Source organism: Mirounga leonina, unplaced genomic scaffold, assembly GCF_011800145.1.
Source record: "Mirounga leonina isolate KUSES-001 unplaced genomic scaffold, KU_Mleo_1.0 Mir_168, whole genome shotgun sequence".
Classification (NCBI taxonomy): Eukaryota; Metazoa; Chordata; class Mammalia; order Carnivora; family Phocidae; genus Mirounga; species Mirounga leonina.
Window position 1 is genome coordinate 2079825 of NW_023270426.1, and position 26214 is coordinate 2106038.

Consider the following 26214-nt stretch of genomic DNA (forward strand, 5'->3'; position numbering starts at 1 on the left):
AAAAAAAAAAAGAAAAGTACATGACAGCACCCTAGACGCCCCCCTCCTACTTCGCTCCTACCTTCTTTTCTTCATACTTCCTTCACTCCCCAAAAGTTCCCATTGGTTTGGTCTATTTTTATACTTTGTATAAAGAGAATAATACACTAGGTACTTCTTTCTCTCAAAACATGTTTGTGACATTCATCAAAATTTTTGTTTTATAGTTATAGACTGTCCTTTCTCATTTTCCACTGTATAGTATTACATTGTGTGAATATTTTAATACATCATTCATCTATTACACCAATGATGGGTAGTTTTTATGGTTCCTACTTCTGGACTCCTGTGAAGAACACTGCTATGAACATTCTAGTACGTATCTTCTGGTGAACACGTTTTCACTTCTGTTGGGTATGAACTAGGAAGCAGAAGTGCTAGGTCATGGACTGCACGGATGTTCAGCTTTAGTAAGTACTGCCAGTTTTCCAACTCTTGGACAGTTTTCCTTCAGCTCCCCGTGAGAGTTCCAGTTGTGCTACATTCTCGCCAACAACTGTTATTTTCTACCTTCTCCATTTTAGCCATTCTAGTGAGTATGTAGCAAATGCAATTATTACGAATAATATGAAAGTTCAGATAACAGCAAATCTCTCACAACAAAGCAGTCTTTAGAGAGAATATGGATTTTTAAAAAAGATTATATAGGGGCGCCTGGGCTGCTCAGTTGTTAAGCATCTGCCTTCGGCTCAGGTCATGATCCCAGAGTCCTGGAATCGAGCTCCCAGGCGATCCCCGCATCGGGCTCCTTGCTCAGCAGGGAGCCTGCTTCTCCCTCTCCCCCTGCTTGTGTTCCCACTCTCGCTGCCTCTCTCTGTGTCAAATAAATAAATAAAAAATCTTTTAAAAAAACTTAAAATAATAAAAAAGATTTGAGAGTGAGAGAACATGTGTGCAAGTGCGTGTGAACAGGAGGGGGGAGAGGCAGAGGGAGAGAATCTCCAGCACATTTCCCCATGGAGTGCAGAGCTGATCGCATGCTTCATGCGATCATGACCTGAACCAAAACCAAGAGCTGGACGCCCAACCGACTGAGTGACCCAGATGCCCCAAGAATATGGGTTTTAATTAAACTAACTGCACAAAAAAAGTTCATGGACTTGTTTAGTCACACACCCAAGGGATAACAAAATGACATGTATAAAGTCCACATTTAAGAGCGTAAAAACAGGAGCCTATTATTTAGTGGCACTGCTTTTCCAATGGGAGAAGAATTAACCAGTTATTTTAACCATTCTGCAAGTTGCATTTAAAAAAGAATACATGTATTAATGGGTATCAAGCGGTTGTGAAAATCTTACAATAAAATGGTAGAGGAAAATAAACATATTTTAAGAGAAGACAATAGCACAGCTCAATCACAGAGGCCAGCAAAGAATCCTCAAGAGTGGGGAGAAATATGAAGACAGAAAGTAGAAAGCATAGTGAATACATGACAAATTACTGCTAACCAAAACCTGACTTCTCTCACTCAAATGTTATGATCCATATTTTTCTAGAGTAGCAATGGCTATTTTATTTCAGGGAAATGAGTATCAATAAATTCTTTCTAAAAATAATATAAAATATATTTTAGCAAAAAACATACAGAATAGCTTTCCTATGACTAACACTATAATTTCCTATGCGTACTATGTGAGATACATCCCTTTAAGAAACTACAGTGTATAATTTAATCAGGATATGTATTTTTAATAATCAATCAAAAATTAGAATCTATAATAATACTACATCTAATATTTAACTTTTATAGTTTAAGAAAAAATCCCACACCTACTTAAATTAGTAAAAAAAAAAAAATCTAGTAAAAAGGGGAAACAAATTACTTCCAGTTTGCAGGTGTCTAGAACTGTGACCTTACCTCAGCCACAAGCTCCAAGAGAATAAGCAGCATATCTTGTAATTATCACAGCCCTTCTGCACACGTTTAGCAGGGCATTCAATAAATCCTACTCACCAACATGCTAGAATCTCTACTGACCAGAATATCACATACGCTGCTTCATGCAGCTGGTGAAAAGTGAGTAGATATTTATGTGCAACAGACCTAGTTCAAAATGCTTAATCATTTTTTTTTTTTTTTTTAAGATTTTACTTATTTGACAGAGAGAGACACAGCGAGAGAGGGAACACAAAAAGGGGGAGTGGAAGAGTGAGAGGCAGGCTTCCCGCTGAGCAGGGAGCCCAATGTGGGGCTTGATCCCAGAACCCTGGGATCATGACCTGAGCTGAAGGCAGACGCTTAATTACTGAGCCACCCAGGTGCCCCAAAATGCTTAATCATTTTTAAACAAGAATTCAACAGGCAGATTTTAAAAATTATAAACACAAACACTATGAAATCCAAGAACAATAAACTAGAAAGACAAAATTACGTCCAAGAACATCTGCTAATAGATCAAACCTTTCTTTCTTTCTAAACAAAGCTTTAGCTTATTATTTCCCTAAAGTTCATCTAAGTGAGACATTTATAAATGTTTACTCCAACCAATAAAACACACGGTCATTTTATAAATATTGGCTCTTAGAAGCCAGGTAAGTGGTGACCATGATAAAAACTGTGTCATTTCCCAGGAGTTTATCTGCTTCTCTTTTCAAGGTTAGAATTTCTAACACCTACAAGTTAAATCAATGTTAGGTATGTTACACTTAACAGAGTGAACAATAAGGTGTATAAAGCTTGTGTGCATTTAGTTGATCAGGTAACATATAAATTTTGAAAACTAATTAAAAAAAAAGAAAAATAACTGACCAAAATTTATAAAGTTTATAAGCATGAAAAGGACTGCAGTGCTAGTAAGAGTTCTAAGAAACCATCAGAGAAAGGCTAATGAAACCCGAGAAGGAAAACCAACAGGAGACTGAAATGAAATTTTTTGATGACAACGAGTTCACTGAAAAGACAAAAAGAACGGCTGGGAATGAAAAATACAGCAAATGCTACAAAACTAATTCAACAAAAATACCAAGTACAAATAACTGACAAGCAGTCATCCACACGGAAGTGCAGAACATAACATGTGGCTACAACTGCAAATCTCGAATCCCAGACAACTGCATAGTGGTTCTCTCAAGAGATTAACAATTAGACTTCTTAATTTTTTCTTTTCTTTTTTTTTTTTTTTTAAGTAATCTCTACCCTCAACGTGGGGCTCGAACTCACGACCCTGAGATCAAGAGTTCCACGCTCCACTGACTGAGCCAGCCAGGTGCCCCAATGATTAGACTTTTCAAGTGTCATATTTGAAAGGGATGGGAGTGTAGCATTGCAAGGAAAACATGGATAAATAAAATATGGTAATAGTTTATGAATTAATACTGAGATTTGCTAGTCTGACACATGTTATGCCAAGTACAACTAACTAGCCACACTAAAAATAAAATGCTAAAAACTCACTCACTGTCTTCTGTGGGAAGGACCTGCAGGGAGTAAATCCACTCTATTATATCATCTTTGTTCACCACATCTAAGGAATCCAACATATCCAGCCCGGAGAGCGCAAAAAATGCAATTGTCAGCCTAAAAGAAAAAAAAAAAAAGTAAAATTCCATCTCAACTGTCAAAACACTGAAGTCTTTCTGGTTCAAAAAATAATGTCTTTCTAATTTTAAACTTAATTCAAACAGTAATCTCATTTTACAAAAGCCAAAAAGCCCTGTTTATACTTAGAGTTTATATTGATCAAACCTTTGTTTCATTTGTAAAAAGGAACATTTAGGGGTTAAAAAACCAGTCCTACTCATCTGATACATGCGTGGATTCACTAAAGCAACCTGAAGGCTAAAGCAGATTTAAAAAAGAACTGCCTGCACCTAATTAGTACAAGCAAATTCAAAAGGCTGAAAATATATAAAATCCCTATTTCCACTTATTTGCCAAGAGCAACTATACTTATAGTTTGTGCATAATTCTTAAGGAACGTTAGAATAAGTCCATCTGTATTCAAATTTGTTTACAAATAATGTAACCGGAAAAAACTTAAAATGAATTTTGGGAAATAATACTTTAAAAAATACATATGCATTTCAATTCCATTTTCCCAGAGAGAATTCTTCGATGGAATGAAAAACTGTAAGGCAACACACTCCCCTCCAAGACTATACACTAAATGAGAAATGTAAACTTTGTTTTCATATAAAAACTAGTACTTTAGTGATTACTTTTTACATAAAGAATTTGTTATATATAATTCTTTTCAGGTTGAGATGCATTCCATACTGCTGTCTGAGCATGGTTATCTCATTTCTGTATTCTAACAATTCCTATAACTAATATAACAAACTAATATTTTAAATCATCTGGTCTAAAATCTGACAGCAAAGCCACTGGACACATTCTGTAACCTTTTCAACTAAGATTCCAAAAGAGAAATAAACCTTAACGCTCTAAAGCATCCACTGTGTGTAATAAATTAACTTCTTTCCCATGCCATCTAGAAAAATACTACCAACTTAAGGAAAAACGAGACAAGTCACTTTTTTCTTTTTTAAGGGTATAATTCTCCTTGATTCCTGGTTGAAAAAGACTGGCATACATTAGATAACAGAAGGAGAAATCAAAGAGTAATTCTAACCAAAGCTTAAGGCAAAAACTAAAAATAATGCAATACTGGTACACTTAAGAAAAACAGATTTTGGGAAACTTACATTACTGAGAGACTATTACTATGTACTAGACACTGAGCTAGAAAATTTCTTATATACTATCTCAGTTTAATTCTAACAAACCACTGAGATCCACCAGAATTAGGGAGGTGATTTATCTGAGCACGATCAGGACTAAATTAAGGGCAGTGGAACCCCTTTATATGTGGGAGGCTACAGTTCAGAGTTCAGACTTTGCCGTCAAATGAGCTAGGTTCAAATCCTAGGCTGGCTGATTTACAGCCATCTATAACCTGGGCAGGCCCTTTTCTAAATCTTTTCTAAGTCCACTTCCTTATCTATAAATTATTACACCTCACATTACTGCCCTCCCTGCCCACAAGCAAGCACTCAACAAACAGAAGCTATCATTACTGGTCATCTCCCTGATTTGACAGGAGTCAACGACCACCTCAGGATCTACACATGCTGTCACACTACAGGCCTTTTCTCAGGTCACTGGTTAGCAACCTTCTCCCCCCCCCCCCCCCCCCCCCCCGGACAACCCTGCTCTTTCCCAAAACAAAACGATACTTTAGAAATGGGAAGACCTTCTATCTAACAGCAGACATGTTTGAGAATCACTGTTCTTCATGACAATTATGTCTCAGGAGATAAGTCTGCCTTGTGGTGATATATACTCAAATATTTACTGAAGTCACCAACAGATAAAAGGCCTGCAATACTTCATCTAACCCCCCTGGAGAGCTCTCACGAGGGTTTTTGGTTTTGCTATAAATGGTTATAGTCAGATATAATTAATTAAAATTATCTAGTAATTTAGTTTATTAAAGTGTTATTATAGAAAAAAACAAAAGGAAGACAGACAAAAGTGGAGGACAACATGAGGTTGTCGATAAGACAACCTACAGAGGCTGGATAAATCAAAGATCTTCCTGTCAATAAAAAACATACATGATTAGAAAACATTGAAAGGGCTATAAAGATAAGCTGGTATTCTTTTCTAAGTTAAGTACTCTCTTAAATTTTTTTTAGCTCAAGACCATGAAGTCCAAAGAACTCAAGTAATTTGCTTGAGATTTCAATGCTAGATAACCAATGAAAACTACTTAGGAACTGGGAGTTGCAGGGCGGTGTTCTCCACAGGGATGTTTCTCAAACCTGGCTACATTGTTAGAATCAGCTTAAAAACAAACACTTAAAACACCACCAATAAAACACAGAGAGGCCCAGGCCTTACTCTATGATAATGAAATGGAAATTCTAGGTGGAAGGTGGGGTCTGCATAACTGGTATTGGGGGGGGGGGTGCGGTGTGGGAAGCTTCCCAGGTGAGGATAATGTGCAGCCAGGCTTTAGAAGCACTGCTCTAGGGGAGGCTGGATGGTTCAGTCATTTAAGCATATGACTCTTGATCTCAGCTCAGGTCTTGATCTCAATGAGTTCAAGCCCTATGTTGGGCTCCATGCTGGGCATGGAGCCTGTTTTAAAAAAAGAGTTGGGGGGGGGGGGCGCCTGGGTGGCTCAGATGGTTAAGCATCTGCCTTCAGCTCAGGTCATGATCCCAGGGTCCTGGGATCAAGTCCCACATCGGGATCCCTGCTCAGTGCAGAGCCTGCTTCTCCCTCTCCCTCTGTCATTCCCTCTGCTTGTGCTCTCTGGCTCTATCTCTCTGTCAAATAAATAAATAAAATCTTTAAAAATAAAAAAAAGTGCACCGCTTTAGAGCAGTGATGCCCCAGGGGACATTCTAAAGACATTTTTGGTTGTCATAGAGGAGGGTGCCAGTGGCAGCTAGCTGGTAAACGCCAAGGATGCCGCTAAATGTCCCACCTACAACACATAGGACTGCGCCATTCAACAGAATGTCAACAGTGCTAAGGTTAAGTAACCCTGCTCCAAAGTCATACTGTTACCTACATATAAGTGTTATATGAATGATCTGTTTTTCATTTTATTTGCTTCTGAATATGGATGCAAATACCAGAAATCAAGTCAGTTGCTGGTAAACTACTTTAAAATCTTGCCTACTTAATTATTAAAGGCTTCTGAGAGTCCAGTATTTTCAACTCCTAGCAGGTGAGACCAAGGTTTTAGGATTAACACAGCTCTAGTGAAAAGCTTATGCTTATGAAGTGAGGCGCCCAGCAGCGGCTAGCAGACAGAACCAAGAAGTCAATTTGGAGCAAATGTCTGGCCTCTCCTCTAAGGCTGGGAAAATACTCCTTTCTTAGCACACCAGAGTTCTTAAGCAGTCCTAAAACTCTGAGAGGGAGAGAATTAAATAAGTCATAAGAAAAAAAAAAAGCAGTTTTGGGCTGTGGGCCTCTGAGGGAAATAATGGAGGGTTTTACGGTGCCCCAGTGAGGGCTACTTGGGGTATGGACTGCTGGCCACCCACCTGGGGGCAGGTGTCTAGAGGGGAAGTCACGCGAACACACAAGCCTAAAATCAGGCTGGTGAAGGTATTTCGACTTTGTTGCTTTGGAGAGCATTTGTTTGTTCTTTTCCTTTCTTCTCTTCCCTAGAATTGAACTCTGAAACTATAACCTGAAAAAGCAAAGCCAGCCAGCCACATCTTCCTGCCCCTTCTTCCACTCTGAACAACACATATGAAAGTGTATCTTACATGGATGAAGTAGTAAAGTTCGTCTCCTCTAAATCAAGTTGCTGCCCCATTGGATCAATTCACAGATGGGAGGCATCAACTAAATGATGTCTCCAGAAGATCTCCAATTTTTCAGGCTTAAGAATAACATTTTCAGGCTTAAAAAACAGCACCCCCCAAAAAACCCCCAAGGATTAAATAGGGGGGAAAAAAAAAGGAAAACCAGTCTGGGCAGTGGAAAAAAGAATTGAGCAATAGTAATAACTTTCCTGTGCTAATAAAGGAGTAGTGTACCATTAGGCTAGAGCAGGTAAGTGACCATTTGCGAGTATACTGGAAACACTGATACATGGGCACTGACTAGACTCCCAAACTTTGGATCACTTGCTCTGCCCCTTTCCGCCAGTACAGTCTCTTTACCGGCATCTCCAAGTGTCTTTAACAGGTAACTGCATTCCTGCCTAGATCTCAGGTGGGGCAATAACTAAATCATACTGCAAAAAGTTCTAAAATTATGAACAAGCATTTACAAACAGGAAATATTTAGAAATAGGAACACAGTTGTTCAATAAAATTGGTAACAGTGGAAATGATGAGAGAGCCTTAGAGGACAGATGGAAATTAATCATGAAGTTAAAATACACAGCACACAGCGGCCCCAAAAACACTCTGGAATTAATGACTGAAACGCTGCAGGAATGCTAGAATTTTAAGCCTTACTCTTTTTTTTTTTTTTAAAGATTTTATTTATTTATTTGACAGAGAGAGACAGCGAGAGAAGGAACACAAGCAGGGGGAGTGGGAGAGGGAGAAGCAGGCTTCCTGCTGAGTAGGGAGCCCGACGCGGGGCTCGATCCCAGGACCCTGGGATCATGACCTGGGCCGAAGGCAGACGCTTAACAACTGAGCCACCCAGGTGCCCTAAGCCTTACTCTTATCTTTAATATTTTTCAGTAGCTGGCTTGATGGTAAGTATTTTTAAGTACAGTCACACATCTTTGGAATTACTTTACATGCAAAATAATTTTTCAATAAGAAATGTTTACTAAACATCTACTACAGACTAGATGTCATGACAAAAACGAATAAAACAAGCCTCCTAATCTTAAGCAGGTTAAATTATGGGAAAAAATAAGTAGCTATATAATAAGTACTATTACAGAAATCATCTTCAGGGCACCTGGGTGGCTCAGTTGGTTAAGTGTCAGGGTCGTGAGATCCAGCCCTGCCTCGCCTGGTGCTGGGCGTGGAGCTTGCTTAAGATTCTCTCTCTCCTTTCTCCCCTCCACCTTTCCACCTTCCCTCCCCAACCCACTAGTGCTCTCGCTGTCAAAAAAAAAAAAGAAAGAAATCATCTTCCTTTCTAAACCTACTCCTTTAGCCCCTTGTTCTCTAGACCAGATGGCAGTTCCAATCCTAGAATCCTGGAACTCCTCCTTTTTCCTATACCCCTTCATCCTATCCATTCTGCCCCAGCATCTGGCTCCCTAACTGGTCTACAACAGCTCCCTAACTGGTCTTCCTGGTTCTGGTCTGGTCCAACTTACTACTACAACAAGCAATCTCAAATTCAACGATCACTCTGAAATGCGTATCTAACCAGGAAGATCCACTGCTTGGCAACGTTCCATCACTTATGTGATATCAAATTCAAGTTTCTTGACCTGGCACACAAAGCCTTCTGTAATCTGGCCCATGTCTGCCCGCCAGACTAAATTCCTACCACACCTGCCTTACATTTTGAACCACTGTTAAACAAATGATTGCAGTGTCTCTGCTCAACATTCACTTATCTACCTTTATTGTCTTTTCCATTTGCCTATAATCCATCCCCCATCCCCCCAAACTAAACACATTCTTTAGTATTTAGCTCCAAGGTTACTTCTTCCAAGAAGCCATCTCTGAGACATGTCTCTCTTCAGGTTGAGCTAAGGTGCTCCCATAATATTCTGTGAATCCACAATCATTGTGCAAACAAATTCAAGTGTGGTCAGGGGATCAGCAACATCAGCATCACCTGGGAACCTGTTAGACCTGCAGGGCCTTAGACCCCTCCCAGACCTATGCAATCAGAATCTGCATTTTAAGATGATCCCCAGGTAATTTATATGCATAGTAGAGTTGGGAGGCACTGTTTTAAGAATCTGTTTGTACATCTGTTTCTCCTATCAGGCAAACAGTCTCAAATGTTAGGGTGCATGAGTACTATATGGGATGCTTGTCACAATGCACACTGGCAGGCCCACAAAGAGTCTGATGCAGAACCGGGGAGGGGCTCAGGTACTTGCATTCTTTTTTTTTTTTTTTTTAAAGATTTTATTTATTTATTTGAGAGAGAGAGAGAAGGATAGTGAGAGAGTACAAGCAGGGAGGAGAGGGAGAAGCAGGCTCCCTGCTGAGCAAGGAGTCTGACACTGGGCTTGATCCCAGGACCCTGGGATCATGACCTGAGTCAAAGGCAGACGCTTAACTGACGAGCCACCCAGGTGCCCCAGGTACTTGCATCTTATAAGCATGTGAGGATGTCACTGATTTAGAGCCTCCCGTCATCGCCATCATGCTTTGAGAAACACACTGCTGGACTGCAATATATTTCAGGTAAGGGAGGGAATGAAAGAGCAGAGTAGTTGCTAGATGGTAGTCAGCTGAGCAGTTACAACACTGGCTACACAGGGGAATATGGAAGGACTAGGAAAGACTAGGTAGATTGTGATGTCCTGTAAAACAAAAACCAAACATCTAAACCCTTCTTTGAGAGCAGCTGGATCTGTAAAAGTAACATAGAAAATGGTCAGTATTTTGTTCTCCGATTAAAAAAACCTATTTTAACTCCCATTACCCAAATACAAATGGCAATAACAACTTATGACCAAAAAACTCTCTAAACCACTCACAAAAAAGAAGCCTGTTAATGCACAAAGCTCACAACCCAAGGTTTAATATTCACATGAGGTAACTAATAACTACCACCTTTCAGAAGTTAATATGAAAAAAAGCCACAAGTGAAACAACACTTTATTTTCATAAAGCCATTGTTATTAGAAAAATAAAAATTATTCAGTCCTATTTGTCAAACTAAAAGCAAAAGGGAAATGAAAGTAATTTTGCCAAAACGGTGGGTCAAAAAATAAGTATCTAAATGTTTAGTCCGTTATCAGCCTTCCTGAGAGTCTCCTTTGTCACATCTATCAGTAAGAAGAAAGGCACACCAAAAATCACCGGTTTTGCACTGCATCCCTGTACCCAAACAGTAGGCACTCAACAAATGTCTATGGAATTAAATAGCAATACCAAGTTAAGAACTGTGACTTAGCAAACACACCGTTTTATCTGAAAACTCTTGGCATCAGTAGAAATTTTGTGATCAGTCGCCTTTGCTTAAAAGCTCAGAGCTCCTTCATAAGCATACAATTATAAATCACATACACCACAAAAGGACTTAACGCTAAACTAAGGAAAGCAAAGACTGACTCAGGAAAGAGAAAAACTGAAAAACTTGAAAAAATCACTACAAAAACTGCTATGTGCACATTAGTTTAAATGCGGTTATTAAGTGTGCCATAAGAAAACAAGAAATAAAAAATATTCCACTCAAGTGATAAGCATCAGGCATAAAAAGGACATAATATTTCTTAACTAATGCACCATGACATTATACATTATCATCTACTATATAATGCCTGGTGTAGATTCTAAGATTATACTGAAGTTATGAAATCAGTTGTTCAATCAGACAATTTTTGCAGTTTTACTTACGCTATGAGCACCATTACACAGTTTACCAACACGCATTAGTATATATGGTTTTGTCCATGCTGGAATTTTAAATAGAGCACACACCGGCACTTTGAAAATACAGCCACAGACCTAAAATGACAGCTACGAGCAAAGTTCAACTGTTTAACAAGCACAAGATGGAAGATTTTTTTTTATCTAAACGCTTCAAATTCACATAAAATTAATCCCCATAAAATGTGTGATCTATTAACATGCTTTGTTTCAGAGCATATTGTTCTACTCAGTGGGGTAAGTTTTGGAAACCTTAATTTAGGTCTAGGGATGTGCTCTGATGATCAATCAACACCTATGGATAGAGAAAGGACTATAAATAATGCTTCACTCTTCCTTTAGCAAGAATGTGTTCATTATTCAGGGCTCTGCTCACATTATTTAACAAATATTTACTTCGTGCCTCTTTATACGCCAGATACTTTTCAAGGTCCTAGTGCAGTACTGCCCAAAAGACTTTCTGGGATGATGGAAATGCTGAAATAGCAACAAAAGCTATGAAATGCAGTGGCGACTGCAAACAGAAGAACTGAATTTTTCATGTGATTTAATTTTAATTAATCCAAATTTAAACAGCCAAATGTGGCTAGCGACTACTACATCGGACAGGGCAGCTCCAGTATCATAGAGGTAAACTAGACAAAGATCTTTCGTGAGGTTTACAATCCCGCGTGAAAGAAAAATATTAAACAAATAAACCAATAAATATATCATCTCAGGTGGTGACTGGAAGGGATGGATCTCTTTTGGGAAGGCCTCTCGAAAGAAGTCTGGGCTAGATATCTGCCCTTCCTACACGCTCCCATTAACCCCATGCTAACACACATTAACCCTATGCTGCACAGAACTCTATTGAAACCACTTGTCTTGTTCAGCTGTACTCCAGCTCCTCTCATACTAAATTTCTAGAGCACCAGGCAGAAGTAATCTATAAAACTTACAAATCTGACCCAGCCATGAAATGTTCAAAATACACCAGAGAATCAGAGTTCAAAAAACACGGAGAGATTAGAGCAAAACCAATCGGCTCTCTCCTTATCCAGTCCCACGCGGCGCTGGAGCCTCACTCAAAACACAGCACTGCAGAGCAAGGACCGCCTCCTTCCTCTCATCCCCAGACTTCTACTCTGAATGACTAATTCACAGTTTTTTAGCCGCAGCCAAATCACACTCGTCAGCCAACTCCAACTCACAAGGCTACAGCACATACACTTTTAACAGGCTGCTTCACGCAACACTGCACCTCTTCGCCAACCTTCTCCTACCCTTAGATTTACAATTCCTGGAAAGTTAATTTCTACTCAAACCTTACAGGCTCCGCGCCGCTCCTATACGTAACACCCCACACAGATATTCAATTCAGAGTTAATAACGTTTTGGAGGAAAGGGTAGCACAGGCGAGGCTATTTACCTACGATGACTGGTCTTTTTCCTTCTATACTCGGAAGTAACGTGGCCAAGGGATTCACAGCCTCGTAGTGGGAATAAAGAGGAAGCTCAGAGTTGACAGGAAAAATGGTTGGGAAGTGATAAAGGCAGAAACTGGAGGTTCCACAAGCCCTCGACTTACTGCTGCCCCAATCCTCCCCCCATAGCTCGGGGGAGTGAGGGTGACTGCAGGCCCGCCCGAGAGGAGAGGAACCCGGCAGGGCCGGGCGGGCGGCGGCGCAGGCCCTGCAGGCGCCGGGTCAGCCGGCCGGCTCCGCGGTGCCTTTCCGCTGGGGCCGGGGCCCCGTGCCCACCCCCGTTGACCGTGACCACCAGTTACCTGCTGGTCTCGAGCGAAGAATAACGCTCGGGCAAGACCTGGAGGCAGCGCTGGAAGAACCGCACGTGCCGGTCTCGCAGGAAATCCAGCCGCTCTCCCTCGCCGCTCCCCGCCGGCCGCTCATCCTCCGTGGCCGCCATGCTGCTGCGGAAGCGACGTCCGCCGCGACCCGGAAGCAGTTGGCGCGCGGCGTGAAGGAGCCCCGAGGGGCGACGCGGGCGCGCGGCGATGGCGCGCGGGGATGGGCAGTGCGCCGGCCGCGCGCCCGTCGGTGGTTGAAGCTACTCGCTGTGAGCGGTCTTACGCAGCGCCTGATGCCTCGGATTTCTCTCTAGATCCCACCTTTTCTATTCTGAGCCCCGCAGGCTCGGACACCCCTCTCGAGCCTTGTAAAATGCAGCCCACAAATCCCTCCAGAACTTTTTATCCTCGTTAGATATTTGAGAGGCAGTGCAAGATCAAAAGCTTCCAGTTCGCTTTGAGGCAGTCACGGCCCGAAACGATGGTATATGTGAAAATGGATGCATCAGAATAAATCCTTTTTGGAAGGCCCCGGTTTTAAACTGAATGGATAGGGAGGCTAGACCTTCAAATCAAGCCGTGGAGATCAATGTTTATTAAGTAATTATTGACGCTTCCTAAGTTCAGAGGCGTTCCTAGTCCTCTCTAGGATACCAGCAATCACTTAAAATAGATACGTATATTGTATGTATACACAATATACATATATACACACAGTACAGACTTATAACATTCGTATGTGACTGCACCATTTTCTTTTTCAAGTCTTAAAAGATTGAATTCTCAATGCTTGAGTCTGTGTGTTCATCAATGTTGCATCGATTTGCCAAGCAAACAAGCTCAAATGTTCACCAACTACCCGTATATTAAGAAATGAAACAACATGCTTCTGGCTATTTTTTTTTTTTTTTTAAGAGGAACTTAATTTGCGTCACGAGGCAGTCTTTGGGGGAAAAATCCACCCAAAGATCAGGCTCAAACCTAAGTTCTCTATAGTCAGCTAGGCTAAGTTTGAGTATGATTTTGTTCGCTTTCTTAGAAAAATCTACTTAAAATACATACTGTGTGGGCTGGAGTTATCTTCTACCTATTCAGTAATCCAGAGCGCCTAATTTTAGGTACTAGTAACTACTTATTCACAGGTATTCCTGTATGTCTTTAACAAATACCGCATTACCAAAGGGCTGGGTGTGGGCGGAGGGCTGTTCTTGGGGCTTCCTTACAACAGGGAGGCCACACTCCTTGCTTTTCAGGTATGCCCCAGTCTAGAGTTTTGGTTCTGTTATTACAGTTAAGATCTTACTCTCACAAACATGCACCACCAAATGTCTGAGCATGTTCAAAGTGCAGTCATATCACACATATTTAATTTATTAGGATGAACAATGCGGTCTATATATGCTCAGAAAGACAATCCTATTCAACTGGGCCACTAAAGAGAACCCAAATATTTTCATCTGATTCTCAGCTCAGGAATCAGCAATCTGATCCAAATTCTATGATGGACTCACTGAGAAATAATGTAATATGCCTCCTAGGTAAGTAAAAGGGTTTTCATGGGTGACTTTGACCACAAAAGATTACTGACATATGCATGACAGAATCCAACCCCCATGTAAAAAGTATTGGAATGATAAAAATCTATATAATTGAATATTATTTAGCCATTAAACAATAATGTTTGAATTCTATAGAAACATAGGAAAGTATGTATAATGTGATTTAGTATAGTAAATAAAATGACTATAGCTATTTTAAAATATGTAGGCATATTTTAAAAAACGTTACCCTGGAGTAATGGAATTATGGGTGCTTTATTAACATTTTCCTTTTAGGGATTTTTTCTAAATTTCTTACTCATATCCTTTTTAAATCAGTATGAGAAATGTTTATTTCTTCTATGAGCCTATAACTGAAGATACTATTAATTATTGCTTATTCTATGCCTTATATAGAGGATCCATATAATAAATTCCTCATTTATTTTAGATTCAGTTAGAAGGACTGGTTTTGTCAAAGAAAACTCCATACTTTTCTTAAGAAACAAACCAAAAAACAGACAAAAAGCCATAAAATCACACTACCCAGTATGCTTCCCTTAGATGCAGGAAATGGATAGCTGCCTTTCTGTGCAATAAAAAACAACATGTTCAAAATCTATTATGTAAGAAACCTTTTTTCTATCTTGTAGTAGTTCCATTCTGTGTTTAAAATCTGTTGTCCAATTCAATATTTTATTTCTTAAACTGCCTCCAATCATTTAAAAAAAAGTTATAGAGAACAAGGACTACAAATAAAACACGCATTCCTGATTAAGGATGTTTTATGTTATTTCTCTCATTTTGCACCAGTACTTGTGTAATCAGAATTCGGTTTACAAAATTTGGAAGCCATCTGCTTTGAAGATTAACTGTGAAATAAGTAAAGGTTACTATTAGAAGTAAATTTCTGAGTCATTTGGCCTAGATGTATCAAGTTATAAATTAAAGATATTCTAAGATAAAAGTTAAAAGAAACGAGTTTTCTATATTTATTACATATATGGTATCTTTCCTGTAAGATGGGAAATGATTAAAGTTAGGAACTAAGATTTTATAATATGAAAAGTTGAGTCAAATTAAGTTAAATTGTGTTTTCACGTACAAAAGTTTGGAAATTTTAAAGTTAACTCTTTTGACCAAATATTTTGAGTCAAACAGAAGCAGTAAAGAAAACTGCACCAGCTAGGAAGATGTGATAGACACAAAGGCTTTATAAATGTGTGACATCCAGAAAGGCTAAAGGGAAATTGGGAATAGCTAAAGGAAACCAAAAAGATATCGGTAATACAAATAATAGGATATATATGAGGTGAGGCATATTTTTAAAATAAATATTCTCTATATAAAACAAAGCATGCTTCCAACAAATACAAAATATTTATTACACAAAAATGTAACAACTGACAAACTACCAATTTGTTAAACTTAGAAAAGTACTAACTTACTTCCCCCAAAAAAGGAAAACCTTTACATTTTTGTTACTTGAGCTAATTCACCTCCAAGTTATAAATGTTAAAAAATTTTTGTTTAAAAAAAAAGTTAGTCTATGATTGTCCCAATTTATTTTGCTATGCCATGACAAAAACAAAATATCTTTGAAATGTTCTGAGTATTTAAATGAAATCATGTTTGTAACATACACTTATTCAAAAAACATTTACATCAATAATAGGCCGACATACACATTAAATACCCTCTGAGTATAAACACGAGCTACAACAATGCCGCATGAAACTCAGTACCTGTCGATTCACATATAACACAGTTCTCAATCTGACTGGGGCTAGTACTATTTAAAGAACATAGTTATTGACTCTCTCCTGGTATGAAAATGCTGACATTCTCATCAACTGAATACCAACTTCATTATCTCATATTCTTTTGTCAAGTCCTTGTCTCCAGGTTGGAATAGCCCTAGGGAGAAGAAGAAGGGCAATTATAAATACAAAGGGAATTAAAAAAAAATCCTAATTAAATTCTATGGTGGACTCACTGAGAGATAATATGCCTCCTATATAAGTAAAAGGCTTTTCATGGGTGACTTTGACCATGCAAGATTGTTGACATATGCATGTCAGAATCTAACCACCATGTAAAATGCCACTCTATGTCATTAGGTACGAAGTGTAAATAGCTCAAGTTTTCAATGTATAGGAATGATAGAACATCTATATAATTGAACACTATTTAGCAACTTTTACCAGCTTTTTACTGTAAAATCTAGCATGCATATAGAAATTGTATAAAATATAAATATGTAGTTATTAAGTTGTTATAAAGTGGACACCCACTCTAACTCCTTTTTACCTGTGTGGGATACGCAGAAGTGGCCCAGAGCCTGTGGGTCCTGTCTTCTTGGTCCGTTCCTCCCAACCTTTGGTAGGTCTGTAAAGCCTAGAGGGATCTCTACTAACATTGTTTTCAACCTGTAATCAGAATGAAAATGAGTGCCAGTTACTTTATATGAACTATTAAGTTTGGACTAGTGAGTGAGATCTTTAGTAACAACAGCAAGCAGTTATAAGAAACATCCTTGACATTCACTAAACAGAAAAAAAACTGTTAACCTTTTCAGCAAACTTCTGGTTGTGCTCTGAGAGCTAACCTAAAATCTGGACTCCGTCAATCTATTAATAAACTGTTAATTTAGCTTCTTTTTTCTAGTTCAATTACTTTATTCTGCTTCCACTGTTTTTCTATTTTGTTTCTGTTCTGAGGGAAATGTAATGCCACCAAGTGTGATAGTGGGATAGCCAGACAATAAATTTAGGATAAATAACCACCAGAAGTCCTTCGTTCCTTCCATTCCCATGAGAGTCACCAACATCTGTAGTCCGTGTACTCCCAGGGAGATTAAGCAATGCTCCTAGCTGCCATAGGTCTAAAACAGAGGCATATACAGAAAAAAAATGAAAAACAGAATGAAGAGTAGGAAGAGAAAATTAATTCAGGGTAAAAGAAAATAAGGTGCTTAGAATGTGAAATGGCAGAATTCCAACAACAGTTGCTTAAGTTGTACTAAACTGTGCTTTGTAATATGTAAATCCGTTAAGTATGAAATCTAGAGGAAGTGATACAGAAATAGAGCTCTGGATATAAAGAAAATGGATTTTATGCTTGTCTCCTTACAAATCAAGGAGTTAGGATAGTAACAATAAAAATAAATCTTAGCACACAGCACCTTTTGTTTTAATTTTGCCAGTTTCCTTTGTTTTTCTGCCTTTTCATCTTCCTTTAACTGTCGATCTAGAATTTTCAATTCAAGTTTATGTAAATCCTAAAAAAATACATCAACAAAAGAAGAGCAACATTAAGAAAATAAAATTCAGTGGAATTTGTTTCAAAGGTCGGTTGCTTGCAAGTAAAATGAACTTACCTACTATCAAGACTTCAATATTAACCTTTTCCAACAAAGGCTAAGAGCTGTATTTATCCTGAATATAAATGTAACACATGCACATCCTTTCTGAATCACTTTCTTTAGCTATCTCTTGTTTTATTTTATAGTTCAATCTAAAACTCCTTTTCTTTTATTAGTTGAGCTAAGCCTATTTTCACTTATTGATACAGGTATGTCTGGTTTTAGATCTCTCACATATTTTTTGTTTTACGTGATTTTTTTTTCTAGGTCTTTTATAGTGCGGCCTGCTTGCCTTTTTTGGTGGGCGGTGGGAAGAATGCATGGGATCTTTTGTTATTTAGGAAGATTTTTACATATGGGCTAAGGGAAGTTCCATTAATGTGCTTTTGTCTATTATTTTTCTTTGCATTTCCCTTATTTTTTGCTTTATGACAATTGCTTATATGTCTTTTGATGCATATAACAATTCATAAGAATTATTTCATAACAGGTATATCTCATTTTTTAAAAAGATTTTATTTATGTATTTGACAGAGAGAGAGAGTGCACAAGAGGTGGAGTGGCAGGCAGAGGGAGAAGCAGGCTCCCTGCTGAGCAGAGAGCCTGCCTGGAGGCTTGATCCCAGGACCCTAGGATCATTACCTGAGTCAAAGGCAGACACTTAACTGACTGAGCCACCCAGCCGCCCCTAGTTCTATCTCATTTGAACCCTTTTTCATTTTAAAGTATCCTTCCTGGGGTGCCTGGGTGGTAGAGCTGGTTAAGTGCCCGACTCCTGGTTTCAGGTCATGATCTCAGGGCCGTGAGACTGAGCCCTGCACTGGGCTCCACGCTCAGCACGGAGTCTGCTGGAAATTCTCTCTCTCTGCCTGCCCCCCCCCGCCATGCGCACATGCACACGCCCTCAACCCTCTCTCTCTAATAAATAAATCTTGAAAAAACAGTCTTCCTCACTGTGAATTGTGCAAGACTGTTGAATCTCAGATCTCTACCTCTGAAACAAATAATGCAATATATGTTAAGAAAAAAAAAGAAGAAGAAGAAGGTAGCAGGAGGGGAAGAATGAAGCAGGGGAAATCGGAGGGTAGACAAACCATGAGAGACGATGGACTCTGAAAAACAAACTGAGGGTTCTAGAGGGGAGGGGGGTGGGAGGATGGGTTAGCCTGGTAATGGGTATTGAGGAGGGCACATTCTGCATGGAGCACTGGGTGTTATGCACAAACAATGAATCATGGAGCACTTCATCTAAAACTAATGATGTAATGTATGGGTATTAACATAAGAATAAAAAAAAAAAGAAAAAACAGTCTTATCTTTTTAAATACTTTTTGGACTGAATTCCACTTTAATAGTAAAACTGTAAACTCTTTCTTCTATTAGCATTTTTCTTGTATGTTTTTTTAAAATCCCCTATTATCCCCTACCTCTCTGCAGTAACCTTGATTCCCTTAAGTCCATACTGAGTTTCTATACTGTACCAGACCCTAGGGTACAAGGATGAACAAAAAGGACAAACCCTCTGCTCTCATGGAGCTTTCACGATGGTAGGGAGATGGACAGTGAACAAGTAAGCAAATCACCTGTGGGGTAGAGACCGGCGGTCTGGCAGAGAAGACAGGACATGCGTGGCCCAGCCCATGGCCACCTTTCCGGCCTCGTCCCCTGCTGCTTCCCAGCTCCTGGGTGGTGCCCTAACATTCCTGCAGTTCTTACAGGTTTCCCCCCAAACCACACCGTCACCCTCCTGCGAGCTGCCCTTCATGCTGTTCCCTCTGCCAGGAAGGATCCACCCCCCCCACCCCTCTTCTTCAAGCCTCCACCCCAGCATCCCCTTCGGTCTGCCACCCGCAGCTCTGGAAGGCTTCCCTCACTGCCTGCCCGCCTCCTGAAGACCCCAGCCCACCACCTTCATCACCCCACTTCTGCGCGGTCTCCCGTTTTCGCTGACCTCAGTCTGGAGGCAACACCCCTACGGGGGGCCCTGAAGGCTACCCAGGAACTGTTATTGACTCACTCGTTCCTGAAACCTGGAGATCTCCTCGGCAGTGGTTTTCCTCTTTTCGGCCTTTGCCGCCTTTTCCCTCATCTCCTTTTCATGCCTCAGAAATGCTTCCTGCTCTTTCTTCTGCTGGGCATAACTCTCCAGGAGCACTTTTAGTTTAAACTGGCGACGGCGCTCTTTCTGCTGATGCTTCTCTTTCTCTGCTTCTTCTTTCACCTGGGAGGCATGCCTCATTGACCTTTCGAGACTCTTCTGCTTCTTCCACGCTTCCACGGCCAGTTTCTGCTTCTTTCTTTGCTCCTCTTCTCGCTTCTGGTTATCTTCTTTTTTATTGTGCAGGAGCAGAGAGATGTTCTCTGCCTTTTCCTTCAACTTGACAATTTCCTCCTTCTTTTGCAGCTTTTTGGTTTTCCAGTTCTGAATAGACTGATTAAAAAAAAAAAAAAGGACAGCAAGAGAAAAACATTTTTAATAACCAAGAGCGCTCGAAAAGGCAACCTCAAATCCATCTTTCTAGAAAGAATATTGTTTGCAGGATGCTGGTTGCTTAGGTTTTAAAGCATTTTTTTTTCCTAAACCAATGCAATTTTTTTCCTACTTCATTTTTTTTTTAAATAATGGACCTTTTATTTTTTTAAAGATTTTATTTATTTATTTGACAGAGACACAGCGAGAGAGGGAACACAAGCAGGGGGAGTGGGAGAGGGAGAAGCAGGCTTCCCGCTGAGCAGGGAGCCCGATGTGGGGCTTGATCCCAGGACCCTGGGATCATGACCTGAGCTGAAGGCAGACGCTTAACGACTGAGTCACCCAGGCGCCCCAATAATGTACCTTTTAAACACTGAGTATTGGTTTATCCTTTTGGCCTTCTTTCTCTCTTAATCCCCAGGTTCACAAAGACTGCACCTCATCAAGTGGCCTCCTCTCCTTTACCCGCTTCGTTTGCGTTCATAGGGAACATCTCTTTCTTCTGATCAACTCACTCTGCTTCCAAACCCTCTGTCTAGGCTTAGAATACTTTGAGTGACTTTTTCTCTGTCAAATATCAGAAGAGGAATTACAAGTGGGCTGCTTGAGAGCATGGGTCTGAAGCCAGCCGTCTGGGACCAAATCCTGGCTCTGTCATTTAGTAGGTGTGCTCTTGGATGAGTCACGAAGCTTCTCTGACCTCATTTTGCTCATCTGTAAAGGCAGTGGGTAGTACCTCTCAAACAGGGTTGTTGTGAAGATGCAGTGAGTCAGTGCCTGGCACATACTGATTCACAAGTGTGAAAAAAAAAGTAAAATTGCTATATTGCATTTACGGGTATATAAATATTATTTAAAATTCTAGCAGCCTGCTAGCAGCCATAAAGGATACATCTATTGAATGACTTTCCCCTCCAGTCAGGACACTGTTTCTTCATCTTTTCTCATGGTGTATCATACATTCATGAGACAAATTCCTGTGGTATGTGTACTATATGCAAGGTGGTGTGATAGGAGCCACAGATAATTAAAACAGTACCAAGTGCCATCTAGAACAGAGTCTCTCAAAGTGCAGGTCCACAAAAATATCAGCAATTTACGCCAGAATGTAAATCAGTGTACTGCTTCCTTCAATGAGAAAGTTTTCTACAGAAAAAAAAAAAAAGTGAACTTAACTAAACAGTGTGCTTATTGAGTAGCTGATTCTGGTGCAGTCGATTTATCCTACTGGAAACCAGCAACAGCTTACAAACTAACATCTAGTCCACGGACCAAGTTTGAGTAGCACAGCTCCAGGTGAGATAAGATACATAAACACTAGCACATATATGTGCCCCAGCATGTCAAAGAAGACATATAAACAAGGGGCACTTGGGTGGCTCAGTTGCTTAAGTGTCCAATTCTTGATTTTGGCTCCGGTCATGATCTCCGGGTAGTGGGATTGAGCCTGGGGCGGGCTCAGCGCTGGGTATGGAGACTGCTTGAGATTCTCTCTCTCCCTCTCCCTCTGCCCTCCCTCCGCCCCCTGCTCACACTCTATCACAAAAAAAAAAAAAAAAAAAAAAGAGGTATACACGAGGTGTCTGTGAATTCTGAGGGGACTTCCTGTGTCTCAGTGGGCAAGCAGGAAGTAGCATCTGATCTGGGCAGATTTTGATGGGCTGGCACTGAAGGCGGGGAAGAAAGAATGGAGGCTCCAGAAAGACGGAACAAGACAAGCAAGGGTGCTCGGGCCAGAAAGTTCAGAGCACGTCTGAAAATCATTATCTTCGGTTGGGCAAAACACAGGACATGTTAAGGGGAGTGGGAGATAAAACTGGAAAATCACCTACTCATCATCTTTTTTTTTAAAAGATTTTATTTTTAAGTAATCTCTAGACCCAACGTGAGGTTCAAACTCCCAACCCTGAGATGAGGAGTCGCACATTCCACTCACTAGCCAGCCAGGCACCTTCCTACTCATCATCTTAAACTCAGTAGAGTTAAAACTACGTTCCTGAGGCTCTCCCCCCAAATTCCCTCTTCTCCAACATGTCCTACTTCAGTGAACAGCCCCACAACCTGACACCCCACCTACCTCACTCCTACATTCAATCAGGTGTCAAACGACCGGAAACAGACTGAGAAGAAGAGTGAGCTAGAATCCAGGTGGTTCGCCTTTATTACGAGAAGCACCGTGCCTGCTCCTTTTCCCTAGAGCAGTGGCTCTCAAACTTGAGCTCATAACGGAACCGCCCAGTGGCCTCGTGAAAACATAGATTGCTCCCCACACCCAGAGTTCAGATCAGGTCTGGGGTTAGGGCCCAGACAGTTCTAACAAGTCCTAGGTGATGCTGACTTTGCTGGTCCAGGGACCCCATGTTTTCAGTATCCTGGGAAAAAAAGCCCAAATAATTCTTAACAGCTCATTATCTTGAATTTTTAAAAATGACTTGTTTCGAGGTGCTTGGGTGGCTCAGTCGGTTAAGCATCTGATTCTTGATCTTGGCTCAGGTCACGGTCTCAGGGTCATGAGATTGAGCCCCGTGATGGGCTTCGTGCTGGATGTGGAGCCTGCTTAAGATCCTCCCTTTCCCTCTGCTCCTCCTGCCCTCCCCACCCCCTCCATGAGTGCACATTTGCACACTCTCTCTCTCTAAAAAACAACAAAAAAAGACTTATTTAAAAAAATTTTCTTGAAGTCCCAAATGTCAATTTTCCTACATTCAACTTATTTTGAAGGGAAGAAAAAACAACAAATGAACCCTATTTTCTCTAAAATTTTAAATTAAATGTGGAATCGACATTTCTTTAATGCTCCTTAGGTACGTCATCTGTTGAACAATCATACTTCTGCTGTCAAACCAAGTTAGCTGATGTTTATTATAGTGAAAGTCTACAAAAAAGGGATTCAGCCCCACATCGGGCTCCCTGCTCGGCGGAAAGCCTGCTTCTCCCTCTCCCACTCCCCCTGCTTGTGTTCCCTCTCTAGCTGTCTCTCTCTCTCTCTCTGTCAAGTAAATAAAATCTTAAAAAAAAAAAAGGGACTCAGACTCAGACTATCTAAACCCATGGTACTCAATCAGGGGCAATTCTTGCCATCCAGGGGGCACTGGGTAATGCATGGAGACATCGTTGATGATCACAACTAAGGGGGTGTTACTGGCATTTAGAGGGTTGAGGTTAGGGATGCTGCTAACCATCTACAGTGCACAGGACAGCAAAGAAGTCTCCAGCCCAAACAGTTCACGGTGCCAAGGTTGAGAAGTCCTGATTTAAACCAAAGCCAGAGTAATATTATTGTGAAAATGGAACCTGTTAGGTATTTGCTACCAGTAAGAGTTAGTCTTTCCTCTGGGGTAGCCAACACCTTGAGTCTTTTAAAATAAACAATGAGGCTTAAGCTCCAAAACTCCAAGAAACATTTAAGAATCAAAGAGTCTTTCCCTACCGCCTTTTTATCTTCTCTTGAAAACAATCAGGCCTTGGTGGTAAGATGACTTTTACCAAAAGCCTAAGTAGCTCTGGATTTCCCACACTTCAGGCGGACACAGGGGGGTTTTGCCCACCATCAGAAGTTTTCTGGCCCGTTGCATTTCTTAGGGTAGAAATGTTTGGCCTTGAGGAAGTTCAACTGGCGCTCCCTTAGTTGGGTAAGATTACTTAACTTCTCACTGCTTCAGTTTCTCTTTTATAGGACAGTGGGGTGGGGGACTATAAACACACTTCACGAGTGGTTGTAAAGTTAATGATCCATGTTAAAGAGTCTAGCACTGTGCCTGGAAGACAGAAACATACAACAAGTAATAGCTATTGTTGTGATTATTACCTCTTTTTTTCTTTCTTCCAGGGCCAGAAATTTTTGATACCATTTCTCGTGCTGCTGAACTTCCTCCTGTGTTCTTCCAGGAAGGTTTTCTAGAACTTCTCCCATGAACGTTGGCTTCCCTTTATGTTTGTTTCTCACCTTCACAAAGTTCTGGTGGTCATAGTCATCCCAGCCCCCTTGTCGCCCTCCTGTTTGCTGAAGGAATTTTTCGAAATCTACCACTTCTTCTGGAAGAGTGCTCAGCATTTCTTTGTCTACAGGAAGCTTGCCTGACACGGCTCTGAAAGCCGCCTCTGCTCCTGAGTTACCCAAAGCCCACGTGTCGATTTTTCTTGATATGGCACTCAACTCATTACTGGTGGTTTTCTCTTCTTTAAGAAGCTCTTCATAACTGAAATTTTAAAGGTAAACTTTGAATAATAAGTTACAAACAAATCCATATCGACCTTGCCTTTTTTCCCCTCAAATTTCATTATTCCTGACTCTTTACATGTCATCTTCTCGACTTACAATTATTAACATTATAAAGAGGGGAAAAAAACATCTTTCAAATTCTTATTTAGGTTTTCTATCTTGTCCAAATATAAGTGAAAATTCACTTGAAACGTGAAAAGCAATCTGAAACCTAAAATAAAAGAAGAGAGGTGCTATATTGCTCTTGTGTAAGACTAATATTAAATACAGAACAATAAAATAGCTTGTGTACAACAACCTAGTGGAGAGGTAATGAAAAATAAAGGTCAATAATTTTATATCAAAATGAACTTAAAACATACATCAACCTCTGCTCTTCCTTAAAAGTGTTAATCGCATTTTCAATTTCTTCCATCATTTCTCTGAGCTTTTCAACAACTGTAAAAAAAAATAACATGGAAAGACGGTTATGTCGTATTTTAGTAGGACCAAGAATAAAATGTTAGGAGAAAACGGAATGTTGCCTTAATTTATCAACATTTCTTAACCTAAAGGATAAGACAGTTGTGCTTTTATAAAGCTCATGTTTATGACTGCAGTTTTTTTCTGATTATAGATTTATTCCTGTGCACACGTATTATTAAACCATACTAGCGTTATTTTTCCCACAGAAATGTTTTATACTATACATACTGCCTTGTGAGAAGCAGTTTTCATTTAACAAAATGTGGTTAAATACATGTGGTTAAGTTTCCATGTCAATATACGTATGTCCCCCCTCATTTTTTTCATGGCTTCATGGTATTTCTTTTTTTTTTTTTTTTTAAAGATTTTGTTTATTTATTTGACAGAGAGAGACACAGTGAGAGAGGGAACACAAGCAGGGGGAGTGGGAGAGGGAGAAGGGCGCCCCTTTATCTTTTTTTTTTTTTTTAAGATTTATTTATTTGAGACAGAGAGAGAGCACAAGCAGGGGAACGGGCAGAGGGAGAAGCAGGCTCCCCGCCGAGCAGGGAGCCCGATGCGGGACTCGATCCAGGGACTCCAGGATCATGACCCGAGCCGAAGGCAGACGCTTAACGACTGAGCCACCCAGGCGCCCCATGGCTTCATGATATTTCATTGTCTACATTTACCCTAAGTCATTTCATTAATTCTCCAAGTGATGAACCTTTCAGTAGATACAATGCTGTGGTAAATACTTCTGTGTAGTGATCTGGCATGCTCGAGTGTTTTCAGACAATAACTGAAAAATTTGAATGCCAAATCAAAAAGTGTATGTGCTTTACAGTATGGTCAACAACGGTGCACTGTCCTGCTGGTGCTTGGAGGCTCTACTCACTTACGGTGCCTGAGCGTCCCCTTCCTGTGCACCTTGAACCATTTCCAAAATGAGAGGCGAAATGGATCATGACTGATTTCACTGACATTTTTGTGATCATTAATGAGCCTGAGCATTTTTTCATATGTGTTTTGTATTTCTTTTGCTATCAACGAGCCCCTGATAATCTTTACCCATCTTTCCATTAGCTTACTTACCTTTGTTGCTCCAATTTGTCGGTACTCTTCATATGTTATGGTCATTAGTTTTTTAAGTTACATATGTATTGCTGATATTTTCCTAATTTGTTTGTCAACTTTATGTTTTTGGGTTTGTGTGTGTGTGTGTGTGTGAAGTAGTCAATTATGTCTATTTTTGGCTTTATGGCTTCTTTTTTTTTTTTTTTAAGATTTTATTTATTTGCGAGAGAGAGAATGAGAGACAGAGAGCATGAGAGGGAGGAGGGT

At 40.2% G+C, this 26214-nt stretch overlaps 2 protein-coding genes across 4 annotated transcripts in view; both read right to left on the minus strand.

The window, feature by feature from the left end:
- The window catches only part of PGGT1B (protein geranylgeranyltransferase type I subunit beta), a 57013-nt gene extending 44053 nt beyond the window's left edge, over positions 1–12960 (minus strand). Inside the window, exons 1-2 of the mRNA XM_035013936.1 lie at positions 12809–12960; positions 3441–3559 (exon numbers count right to left, since the gene is read on the minus strand). Of these exons, the coding sequence (XP_034869827.1) occupies positions 3441–3559; positions 12809–12948 (259 nt within the window). The 5' untranslated portion in view covers positions 12949–12960. The remainder of the gene's footprint in view (positions 1–3440; positions 3560–12808) is intronic.
- A 2768-nt stretch (positions 12961–15728) lies between these two features.
- Positions 15729–26214, minus strand: part of CCDC112 (coiled-coil domain containing 112) — a 31536-nt gene continuing 21050 nt past the window's right edge. For 2 of the 3 annotated variants that reach the window (XM_035013941.1, XM_035013939.1), the window contains exons 5-10: positions 24789–24864; positions 24013–24403; positions 19749–20162; positions 17552–17647; positions 16678–16796; positions 15729–16284 (exon numbers count right to left, since the gene is read on the minus strand). In XM_035013941.1, coding sequence (XP_034869832.1) covers positions 16242–16284; positions 16678–16796; positions 17552–17647; positions 19749–20162; positions 24013–24403; positions 24789–24864 — 1139 coding nt within the window. In that variant the 3' untranslated portion in view covers positions 15729–16241. The remainder of the gene's footprint in view (positions 16285–16677; positions 16797–17551; positions 17648–19748; positions 20163–24012; positions 24404–24788; positions 24865–26214) is intronic. The other variant, XM_035013940.1, reaches the window with a different exon arrangement.